The sequence below is a fragment of the Panthera pardus genome, unplaced genomic scaffold, assembly GCF_024362965.1.
Source record: "Panthera pardus isolate Hobbes unplaced genomic scaffold, ASM2436296v1 HiC_scaffold_21, whole genome shotgun sequence".
NCBI classification, from domain to species: domain Eukaryota; kingdom Metazoa; phylum Chordata; class Mammalia; order Carnivora; family Felidae; genus Panthera; species Panthera pardus.
This window is the reverse complement of record NW_026526777.1, coordinates 46,718,982-46,731,497: the sequence shown is the minus strand read 5'-3', so window position 1 is coordinate 46,731,497 and position 12,516 is coordinate 46,718,982. Positions and strand designations below refer to the sequence as shown.

Here is a 12,516-nt window from a genome sequence, read left to right as displayed (position 1 = left end):
GTTATTGAATTGTAAAGACATAAATGGTTGTAGGTCTACAAGCAATGAAAGGTGATAAGCATTGGTCCTGAGAAGGCTTAGAGTCTTTTGCAAGAGTTTCAGGAGAGACTGTTATAGGTTGTTTAGACAAAGAAGACTAACTTCCTAGACAGAGAGGAAGAGATGTTTCTGTTAGCATGGAAAACACATCAGATTTGGAATTCAGGGATTCCAGCTTCATCAAAATCTGCTCATTTGACTCGCTCTCAGATTTGGGGGTCACAGTTCCTTTTTAATCACTGCTTTAACACAAGAGAAAGTGTGAGAGTAGGAATTAAATTTGTATTGTAATCCAGCTACTGCCAGAATTGGACCTTTGGTCTGGTTTTTAGAAAACTTGGCTCTGCAGTTCTAAGAGATAAGGGTTTCTTTCAGATCATCATTCAACTTTATATACTTTTTGCAGAACTTTAGTTGAGAATTTAAAGCTCTAAACTCATTATTTTCTTTCTCCATGTTTTCCAGTGCACTTACAAGTAACCAACCCATCAACTAGTCTCCATTTTCACTAAACGATTTATAGGAGTAAATATTTGATTGTTCAAGGCCATGTCTTCCATAGTCCCTTGGTTAGAAGTGTCTATTGGCGATAAGTTACGCACAATTTTGGCACCATATCCCATTAACAACCAGAGTCCACTTTACCACTTGAGATGGGTTATTAATACCATTAAGTCTGGTGATATCACAGAATTAAAGTTAATGCATATCCAATTCAGAGAATCCATTTAAAGTCTGTTTCAGTCTGGCTATGTCTGACACACACACAGAGGTGTGTGCATATGTGACTATAAACTTTAACAGCTTATATAGCTGTAAGGAAACTAAGTTTTCAAAAAGGTTAAGAAAAGGGATGTGAAAATTTTATTTAGGCTGGTTTTACTGTAACATTGTTTTTTGCTTTATAAAATAATTTTATAAAAGAGTCCATCAAGATATTATATAGAAAATACACCAAGGTAATATATATATACATTTCATAAAAATAGAATACATCTTGAGAATTGCTTCCAGAGTCTGTTACCACCATGTACAGTGTATTGACGTTCAACATTTATGCTAATTTGAACATACAAGATTTTCAAGAAAAACAAAGGAAACTGTCCCATTGGTATTTGTAAAAATTGTTTCCAATTGACAGGAAAATAAAATACTGGAATGTAAAAGCTATAGAGCTAACTGAAAGGAAGGTTATATCAAAAGGCTAGGGCAAAGATCCATGCCATGAACAATCATCTGAGGACAAAATAATATTTTTTCTATTATCATAAGTGGTCCATCTCATTTCACAAAACCACTGAAAATAATATCCTTCTTTTGGATGTTCAATCTACGTGAACACCATTTGGTATCAAAAAAACATTCTAGAAGCTGTACTATATTTCTCAAATGAGTGGTGCTTCTTTTTCCCTTAAAGTGTAAATAGGTGTATAAATCCCATTATAAAGTATGAATACTTAAAAAAAGCATCTTCATAAGTTACTTAATAAGCTTTGATCAAACACATAGCAGCCAGTTTTATTATTCTAAAATGCTCAAAAATCCATTGGCTTTGAATGAGTTATTTTTGTTTTCATTTTTTTTTTTTTTAAGGAAAACTATCTTAGCTCTTATACTACAATAAAACATCACTGATATGTCCTTCTAAGATGTTCAGAATAATCTTTGGAAAGTAACTGTTCCAGTGTAATAAATAAAGAAAATAATAAGGGACTTTTCTAGACTTTACCAAAAGAAATGACCATGGTGGGTTCATGAAAATACCTCAGCGGCACCAAGGAAGGCACACAAAACAGCATAGCACCATTTTCAAGTTGCCAAGATTGCAACTGTTCAGGAGATGGTAATCTGGAAGGGGACTTGATACCCAAGATTAATGCAGTTTAAATATTGGATTAGGCTCTGGAGGACTTCTTAGTATGGATAGGCAGACACAGCTATATATACTATGAATGTGGTCTGATATTCAATGGTCCCATTGGCACTGTAGGATGAGGCTCGAACCCTCATGCGGTAGGTCTCTGGTTCTCGCAAAGGTCGTGTTGTATACACCACTCCTTTCAGGTTTTCGTCCCTTAAGGCAAAAGGAACAGTCTGTTCCACATCTACCATGAGGAAAGTTGTCCTGGGATGCATCACTCCATCCTGCGTGTATGCAACCAGCCGGATTAAATCTTGATTGGCAGCTATTCCAAATGGGAGTGAGACAAGTTTGTATTCCAAGGCATATGGGCTCAAGGCACATTCCAAATCATTGGGTGGACAGTTCTTGAGGCAGAACCTAAGGACGACAAATGCATGAAATGCATATAGTTATCTGGCTTGGAAGCAGGAGAGGGCATGAGGCAGCTGACCAGGATCCATGACAACTTTTAGGCATTAAAGGGAGTAGACAGTCTGACTGCAAGAGCAATAGGCCACCCCACGTTCTCGGTCACTAACTCAAACCAGATGCCAGATGTCTGTGAGAGCATGCTGGTCTAGAGTCAAATATCTATCTCTCAGTTTCATTAAAATCAGAAGTTTTTGAACCACTGAAGTAAGTATGAGTACCACAACAGTGTCTTTAAAATGGAAAGTCAATTTTGGAAATAGAAGCATCTTATGTACATATACTGGAAACAAGTACTTTTTAATGAAAGGAACACAAGCTATTTTTAAATTGTAACATCTATCCCAAGACTGAAAGCTGAAATAGAATATAGTAATATTTGGTTTATTTTTCTAAAAATAATGAAAGGTCAACTAAGATTCGTGGTTGGGGGGGGAAGCGCTTCCTTTTGTATTTGTTTTCCACATTATTTTAGATTACAAATACTATGTTTTCTTTTTTCAGAGCCCACACTGGCTGTTTTTGAGGCATCATGACTTTTAAGTTGTCTGCCAGAAATCACTGGTAATGGAGAGTAAAATTTAAAAACAATGCACAAAGGACTATTTTCTGAAGATATGGATTCTTCAGTCATAGTATTTTTAGATGTTTCCCAAGTCAATATTTTTAATTTTCTCCCTCACTTTCCTATTCCTCACCGCCCCCCCCCCCCCCAACAATTATGAATAGGTTTTCAGTGGATTGTGGGCAGTCCACACTTGGTCCTGTTACAGTAACTTGGTAGTCACTGTTGAGAGGAAAAACAAAGTGTGAGCTCCAACCAGCATTTGGTTTCAGAACCGCCTTCTTAATGGGTCTTATTCATGACTACCACTATCTCTGTTTTCAAGCACCCCATTGACTTGGTACCTGAACAGAGTATGACATTTCTGTAAAAGGTGGGAGAAAACAGAAGAGTAGTTTTTTTGGAACTCAGAAAAGATACTGTTTCAGACAGCAGGAAATGTAAGCAAGATGATATATGAATGGGCAGACTATTGACTCATCCTTGCTCATCAGCATTCTCTCATGGAGTCACAGTGAGTCAACATAATTACAGCCAAGGTACTTCTTGGAATGCTTTAAGTGCTGAGAGCCCTTAAAACCCTGAGGCAACACGAACGGAAACTAGAAAATTTCAAAGTCAGGTTCTATCACCCCATAAAACTCTCACTGCTGAGGCAGAATTCTAGATGTGGCATGGCGGATTACATACTGTGGAGACAGTCCGGGAAAACCTTGGCAGACAAAAGTGATAGTTTAGGCTACAGTGGCTGCTGCAGGATGAGCTCATTTCATACCCATTCACTGTAACTCCATATACCCTTGGGTTTATTGACTTGGTGTGAATTACATATGCCTACAGACAGGGCTTGTTGGTTGAGGAGAGAAAGCTTTTCAAAAGTATTCCTGGGACTGGGGAGCCTGGGTGGATCAGTCAGTTGAGCGTCCGACTCTTGATTTCGGCTCAGGTCATGATCTCACGGTTCGTGAGTTCGAGCCCCGCTTTGGGCTCTGCGCTGACCGTGCAGAGCCTGCTTGAGATTCTCTCTCTCTCCCTCTCTCTCTGTTCCTCCCCGGCTTGTGTTCTCTCTCTCAAAGTAAGTAAACAAACTTCAAAGAAAAGTATTTCTGTGAAGAGGAGGCAAGACGTACCCTGAAACAGGATCCCGTTGGTAGTTGGGTGGACAGGGGGTATCGATGCACTGGTAGCTTCCTCTCATGTTGAAGCACATGCGATTTGGCCCACAGCGCACACTCTGCTCCAGACACTCATCAACATCTAGCAAACATCACAAGGAACACACAGCATCAGCAACTTGGGTCAGAGCTGGCCATCAGAGCAGGGGTTGTGGCTCTGTGACCGAAATGGTGAGGGCTAACCTCCTTCTCCCCATGAATGAATTCATCCCTAAGTTTTTTCAACCACATAGTGGGGAATACCTAGGCTTTTTCAACCATAAAGTGGGGAATCCTGATATTGGCTGTGCTATTACCCATACTGCTTTGGGGACATACATATTTTTTGTAACATATGTGAAAGGCCATTGAAAAATAAAAGCTATAAAAGTAGAAGGGACGCTATTAAGCTATCATTTGGGAAACAGACTGCATTTGAGTTTTTTAAAGCAACTAATACTTTAAATTCATGAAAAACAAGCTAAAAATTTAAAGGACACTTGTGAACCTTCCTGTGAAGTGAAGAATCTCTTTATAATGTGAGTGATCCTTCCTGGTATTTTGTTTTAGAAGTTCAAAATGTCGAGTGGGAGGTAGGGTAGTGGACATTAAAGTAGTCAAGAGATAAATTCAGGGGAGATTGTACAGGTTAGTCAGATCTTGTGGAGAGAGAGAGAATTTAGAAAAAAAACCAAAACCAGGATCAAATGAATGACCCAAGAACCATAATCCAAGTTTAATCAAATCTGAACTGTGGAGAATCCATCCTCAGGTGTTATGGGGGTGGGGTGCACTCTCTATGGTTAATAGCTCTCCCTAGGGTAATGGGAAAACATGCAAACGAAATGCCGTTTATTTTGTTGCTTTCTATACCAAGTTGGTAAATAAAAACCCTTAAATCACTATAATTAAGAGAGATCAAGGGGTGCCTGGGTGGCTTAGTTGGTTAAGCATCCGACTTTGGCTCAGGTCATGATCTCATGGTTTGTGAGTTTGAGCCCCACGTCAGGCTCCATGCAGGCCACTCAGAGCCTCCAGCCTGCTTCAGATTCTGTTTCCCTCTCTGTCTGCTCTCCCCTGCTCATGCTCTGTCTTTCTTTCTCTCTCTCTCAAAACTAAACATTAAAAAATTAAAAAAAAAAAAAAAAATCAAGATGGAGCTAAAGGAAACCTTTTTTGAGCTTTCTGAAAATAAATGTTTTTGAGCCATGATTTTTAACTTAGGGTCCATATTCAAGCATCAGGGGATTTATGAATGAAAATCTTTTTGTGTGTGCCTGTGTGAGTGTGTGTATCTGTGTGAGAGAGAAACAGACAGATGGACAGAGTCAGACAGACAGTGAGTGCAACATTGAGATTGATGGATTTTCTGGAAGGAGCGTCCATAGAGTTCTACAAAGTTTTTTAGGGATTTTGAGGTCCTCAAGAAACATATTTTAGGGCACTCGTCTCCAGCTGTGGTACCTGCATTCCCCTGGTGGTGGGCGGAAGCTCTTCAGCAGCGGGACAGCAGGCAAATACTTCGGGGAATCAGTTTCCATCCAGAAACACATTTCCCTTATGTTCTCTTTCCTAAAAGCACTCTGCCCAAGAACTTCCTGTGGCCTGGAGTTCTCCTGTCCCCATTCCCATTTAATATCCTTCTTCTGCTTTACAAAAGAAAGGTTTTCACTAATCCTTAGTCTTTTTATGATACCCAAGTGTAAGATGATTCAAAGCACATATTCAGGGTGAGAAAAACTGGTTATTCATATTGATGGTGGCAGGCCTTATTTCACCATTACTATAAACCAATGGTCTTAGCTCTCTATTTTAAGTCAGATTTCAGAAGTGAGCTGGTTGTCATGGGAACACCTACTTAACACTTTTACTTGAACAGCAAAAATGACCTTAGATTTTTTCTGACAGTCAAGTTGGTTGGTTTAACAATGACTATAGACTTCTAAATTATATAGTGGTCATTCCCCATTAACTGGGTTAAATCAACAGCTCCAAAGTACTGAGGAAAATATATTTAAGGCACATGTACATCAAACAACAAAGCCAGAATTCACACCCTTTATAACAATTTAAATATGATATGAAACTTTGGAGGTCAGTTTTAAAAATTATAAATGACACACGTATAAGGTTTTCAAATTTCTTTTTGCAGCAGGCAAGCAAAAAATTTGAAGACTACTTATTTTAGATAAAGTCTTAAGTCAATTGGCTGTATATAGGCACCTGGAACACGCCTCCTTCTTTAGTATTTGAATAAACCTAGATCTTGATGTACAGAGGAAACAATTACAATTAATTGGAACCAAATCAGTTCTCTGCAGAGGTAGGACCTAAAGGTTAAAACCACTTCTATCATGGAATTGGTGCCAACACCAATGTGCATGTGAAACTATTATATCATTTCATGGTAGTAAGTGACTTGGTATCTGCATAATGGTATGTATGTGGGACTTGGCTTAAAGTTGTAAGTTCTTTTGTGAACCCTCAAATAACTTGAAATACTGCTATAAAAAAAGAGAAAGGAGAGAAGAAATTCCAAGAGATAGTATTTTATTATTTAAAAAAAAAAATTTTTTTTTTTTTTTAACGTTTATTTATTTTTGAGACAGAGAGAGACAGAGCATGAATGGGGGAGGGTCAGAGAGAGAGGGAGACACAGAATCTGAAACAGGCTCCGGGCTCTGAGCAGTCAGCACAGAGCCCGACATGGGGCTCGAACCCACATACCGCGAGATTGTGACCTGAGCCGAAGTCGGACGCTTAACCGACTCAGCCACCCAGGCGCCCCAAGAGATAGTATTTTAACCATGGACAATAAATGTTAAATTTTATTTCTGAATTATTTACTATTTGTATTTCTGTCTCAAAAATGAGCACTTTAGATTTGGTTTCAAGTATATTCTGTTTTATAGGAAATGACAGTATAATTATTTCCTTTAAACTTGCTAATAGTTTTCACAAAGTAAAAAGATGTTGAGCTATAGTGATATGGAGTAAATCACTTACTTGACTTTGTAGTTACTTAGATGTGCTGATATTAAACATAATGTGCTTTCTAGGACTAGTTTTCCTACAGGAATAGAAGGCAGAATGAAACAAATTTTTATTACACTGAAATCTTGCCTGTTGTCTCTGAACCAATTTCTAATTATGATTTTATCTATCAGAAGGGTGTTATCTCCTTGGCAAAATGAGATTATCTAAGAATGAAGTAAAAGGCCCTTTAGGAAAATGTGAAAGAAATTCAATTAGCCTTATCTTCTTTTTTCTCACAAAAAACATTCACTTCACACTCAACCACCAAATTTAATTTTAGCTCTAATTTTTATGGTGAATTCTTGCAGACATATGGAGGCCAGTGGGCTACAGGGGCCCATGGAAATGGCAGCCTGGAGTCCAGAATCTGGTTACATGTCTGTATGCATAATAAGAGCAGTTATCTTATCACAGATTTCCAATGGCTGAATGTGAGTTTATAAAAATAAACAAAATCTAATATTCAAAGTGTTCACCCTTAGCTCCAGAGTGCACACTTCCCATTGACAAGCTTTCTTTAGTATTTTGGCTTCTGGGCAGGTGGCTCTTCTTTGTCTTTTGTCTACAACCATCTCCTCAGGCTTAAACACCCTACAGGCATTCACTCTGCTTGCTCTGTTCATTTATTCTACTGCCTGGTCTTAAAAAGAGAAGCCAGAAAAGATGGAGAAATCGTGCTGTCTTCTGTTAGCTGACAATGTGATGATGTCTGGTTTTTATTAAATATTACAAGAAAATTACTATGATAGAAATGAAAGGATAGGGATTTTATAACATAAATATTCTGCAAGAAAAGAATACAGGATGAACTGAAAAACTTTAATATTAATAGCTTTAGGACATATGAATGCATTTAACCAAGTGCTTCTGGATACATCAAACAATAATTTAAGATAAACATACTTGAAACATTTGTCTTATAGAAAGAATAATTTAGATTCTTGATAATATTACGGATTCCTTTTTAAAAACTTGGATAAATTAGGGGCGCCTGGGTGGCTCATTCAGTAAGCGTCTGACTTCAGCTCAGGTCATGATCTCGCGGGGTCATGAGTTCAAGCCCCGCATCGGGCTCTCTGCTGACAGCTCAGGGCCTGGAGCCTGCTTCAGATTCTGGGTCTCCCTCTCTCTCTGCTCCTCCCTCACTCACACTCTGTCTCTCTCTCAAAAATAAATAAACATTAAAAAAAATTTTTAAAAAACTTGGATAAATTAGAACACTAATTTCAAACACAATGCCAATAAAGTGTTTCTAAACGTTTAAAATTAGATTAGTGGGGCTTAAAATTAGCAGAAAGATCTTTTAGTTTCTCCTCTCCGCTTCTTGGGCAAATCATTATCAGTCATGTTTTTTGTTTTTCATTTTGTAGTCTGGTGACTTCCACTTTTGACTAGCGTCTCTGTCCTTGTGTAATGTCAGATTCACTTTAATTTCCTTTTTATCACTCACAGTTTTATCACTAATGTATAAAGCTTCAAGAATGCACATGTGACTATCAACCTTTTTTCTCTCACAAATGCCTGAAACACTTTCTAAAGCTATAACAAGACTCTAAGTTATTCTTCAGATTAAAGACTGCTTTAAAAGATGTAATTGTTTTCTCTCAAGTCTTTTTTAAAACCACAAAAATATGTAACCCATTTAAATCACAAACATTTCAAGTGACACCTGTTTCTGATTTGTTCCCATTATTTTCCACTCTCTGAAGCACAACTGAAAGTTGAAAAATGTTTTGAACTGAATGAGTGGTGAGGGCATTTAAAGAACAAACTGCCATAATTTAGAAAAAAAGAAAAATTCTCTCATGAGAATATGATACAATATAGCACTTAAAAATCTGGCTAACAGGTTTTGTAATTTGGTTGGTTATTCCAAATGCTTTCGTATCTACTCTGCTTCCTTCCTTGGTGCCTGGCACACTCACAGGAAGTGCAGTGTTAATGTTGGGCATTGCCACTTCTTCAGAGGGTTCTTGGGGTGACAACCTGGGGAGGGTTATAAAACAAGGACAGTTGTAAATGCTCTCACCTTACCCTGATGCTACAGTACAATGACCCTGGTATTCAAAGCATCATAGGAGAGACAAAGGCCCATTCTAGACATTATGAGATCTGTGATCAAGTCCTACCCTTGTTCTTGATTATTCTAGGATATTAATGCTCATGTAATCACTCTGAGAATTTATTATCTGTGGAATGGGTACAAATTATTGCCCTTGACATATCTGTACTGTTGATTAAAATGAGTTAATACTTGCTTTGGAAAAACATGACTATAATGTAATATATTATTCTCGTACTTCAAACCTCAGTAGAAAGTTCTGCATAGGGTTTTAAATAAATGTTTGTGACAGATGGCTGGGAGCGAAGGTTATTACGGTGTTCACTTTCCTTTTCCAGTCTACATGATCCAGTGGGGGATATCAGGGAGGGAATGGGTGAATGGGTGAGGGAGGGGTTAGAGCTTATGGAACTGAGGTGGCCCCATCATACATCCAGCTCTTGTTTCCTGGAACACACTTTCCGTGACTTGAAATCCTAGCAAGTCTTGTGAATCTCACACAGAGGGAAAATGTAATCTAAATTTGACTGGTACTGATAAGCACTCCTTTGGAGATATTATTTGTTGTACTTTAGCAAAGGATACAGTTTGTATATAACAGAAATTAATATAATTCAGAGGCTTGTTAAGACCTATATACTACTTCTGATTTTGTCCACAAAATTGAGGGGGTCTCTTGACGTAGGTTCTTATTTCTTTTTGATCTAAGTTTGCATTGCAACATAATATATCTCATTAAAGCAAAATGCTTTACATATTTTTGTGTAAAGAGGGTAATATTGAGATTGATAGTTTTTTTTCCCTTTCTACCATCACTACACATTGTCCCAAACTCCGTTATAGTACCTATAGCCCTGTATATTATGTTTTTATTAACATGTCTGTTTCCATTGGACTAAGATATTAAAGGGAAGAGATTATTTTATTCATTTGCAGATGCACCTTTTGCATTCTGCACTGCCAGTTCATGATTGTGCCACATCATTTGTAGACTCAAAGAATAGATTGCTTAGTTGACCACCCACTGTTTGCCAAGACAAAAAATAAAATAGTGCCTAATACTGGAGTAAGATTTACCAAGGTCTCTTCCTATTTCCTCTTCCATCTTGGCTGAACTTTGAAAAGACATTTGAAGAGGTTTATTTCCACTTATTTTTAAAAATATATAACATGAACTGGTTTAGGCATTCTTGCTCCTTCTATAAGACTGAACCAGTACTGATTCTCAACAATTTTCCTTTGCCTACTTGCTCTCTTACTGGTTCTCCTACTTGCAAAGGCGATGTTTAAAAATAAATATGACCAAGGGGAATGAGAAGGAAGAGGAAGCAAGTAGGAGAATAATGATTTAAAAAAAAAAGAAAGAAAACATTATTTTCTCACACTCTCCTACACTGGCTCTAAGTCAAGTCGCAGCAATGAACATCCCAACTTTTTCTTACCTTGACAGGTCTTTCCATTGAGCGTAAGCTGATAGCCAGGTGGACAGATACACTGATAGCTTCCAAAGGTATTTTTACATTCGTGCTGGCAAGTGTCTCGGTTTTCACATTCATCAATATCTACGCAGAAAGAAAGCAGGGTGTACAACCATGCAAAACAAAGGCAGAAACTTGACAGAACCAATTATACACAAGTTGTGGATATACAATAGAAAAACTTCTATTTTTTACAACTCATGGGATTTAACATGCTCAGAGCTGTTTTATATCAGGATCTGTTTTTAATGGAGTCCAATATCAATTGTACTATTTCATAAAATATGAACATCTCTTCTGTGTGTAAGTATATATGAGCCGAAGCTCCAAACTGGCCAATTTCTATATTTCTGTATTAGGAATGGCAGATGAAACAGATCTGTACAAGATCCTAAACCACCAAAGTACTAAAGTCTTGACTTTATACTAGGTCTTTATACCCTTTATACTCTTATAAAGTACATAAAGTATACCCTTTATACCCTTTATACTAGGGTTTACTTAAAAGGTGAATTTTCTATTGGTGTTAACTAGAACAAGGAATGTTCGTTTTTATTTAAACTTTAGTCTCCTGTCTCTCCTCACACCTGCCCCCTACATCCGTGCGTCACTTTCCCATACAGAGATAGCAAGTAGAAGTGTTTTTAATTTTGTGATAAGCATATTCATCACACTTCATGCAATTATAAAGTACTAATGGCAACTACATATCTATAGTTGCTATGACACCTTGAGCCCACTTTACTCCTCAAAACTTCAGTCAATTCTTTTGTCAAAAGTAATCACTGATGCAGATTTGTTGGAAGGTTCATATACCACAATAAAGGGAAAGCATTTTATAGTAAACGACTATTTATCTGCTAGTATTAAACAAAGCCAAGAAAGCAGCAATAAAAAGGAGAGTGAGAACGGGTGATAAAAATTAATTGCTATTTGGTTTCAGGATAGGAGATGTGATTTGGGAGGCCTCAGATTCCTTATCACAACTGTGTTTTGCTTAATGTTAGAATTTGTTCATAGTTGCACCAACCAGTGGAAGAATGAAGAGAGAACATGATGTGAAATGGCAGCAGGAGTGCTGTCGGGTGGAAGTGAAGAGGAGATGAAAACTGGGAGGTGACACAGAGCAAAGGGTTAGACATGTTTCGCATATGCTCAGAATGTAACTGCAATGATTCAAAATCTGTTAACGATAAACACTCATCAAATAGTTGTTAATGGTTTTGCCCCATTTTAGTTAACCAAAGCATTTATTCCACAACTTGTGTGAGTTATTTTTACTTTTTCCCTTTATAATCTGCTTCAACCTAAAATAATCACAGAAATGTAAACGATGAGGAAATCCAAGAAGTCAATATCGCTCTTGCCAGAGTATGAATTTTAAAGTGGCCCCAAGTGTAATTTCTGCATTCAGAGGCAGCGCAGTGTTCATTTCTCCTGTTAAGCTTTGGAATCATTCCCTCAAAAAGCTAACTTTTAGCCCAAGTCAAACAAGATTGCATAGTGTTAATTTGAATCTTTTGTAAGATAGACATATCCCAGATGGTTAATTAAAGGCATTTGGTGTTAATTGCAACTTGCTCGTAACGTAATTCCAAAGCTGTCTGCAATCTTAGTGTAAATTTCTTTATTAGTATGAACACTATAAAATACTCATCATATTTTAAGAAATAGTTCTAAATGTCTATTAACTGCCCCAAAACAAAACTCAAACATCCAGTAATTGATGAGTTTTGGAAGTTTACTTCAAATTCTCCATGAATGGTTCTCTGAAATAGTAGCTGCCTCAAACAGCCAATGGTTTGGGGAAGATAATTCTTACAAATATAATATTAGTGTAATATAAACAC

General features: G+C 37.4%; 1 protein-coding gene across 4 annotated transcripts in view; it reads right to left on the bottom strand.

Moving 5' to 3' along the window:
- Positions 1-880: 880 nt before the first annotated feature.
- HMCN1 (hemicentin 1) overlaps positions 881-12,516 on the bottom strand; it is a 495,740-nt gene continuing 484,104 nt past the window's right edge. For all 4 annotated transcript variants that reach the window (XM_053909192.1, XM_019426820.2, XM_019426835.2 and 1 more), the window contains 3 exons: positions 10,631-10,750; positions 4,067-4,193; positions 881-2,320 (listed from right to left, as the gene is read on the bottom strand). In XM_053909192.1, the coding sequence (XP_053765167.1) occupies positions 1,954-2,320; positions 4,067-4,193; positions 10,631-10,750 (614 nt within the window). In that variant the 3' untranslated portion in view covers positions 881-1,953. The remainder of the gene's footprint in view (positions 2,321-4,066; positions 4,194-10,630; positions 10,751-12,516) is intronic.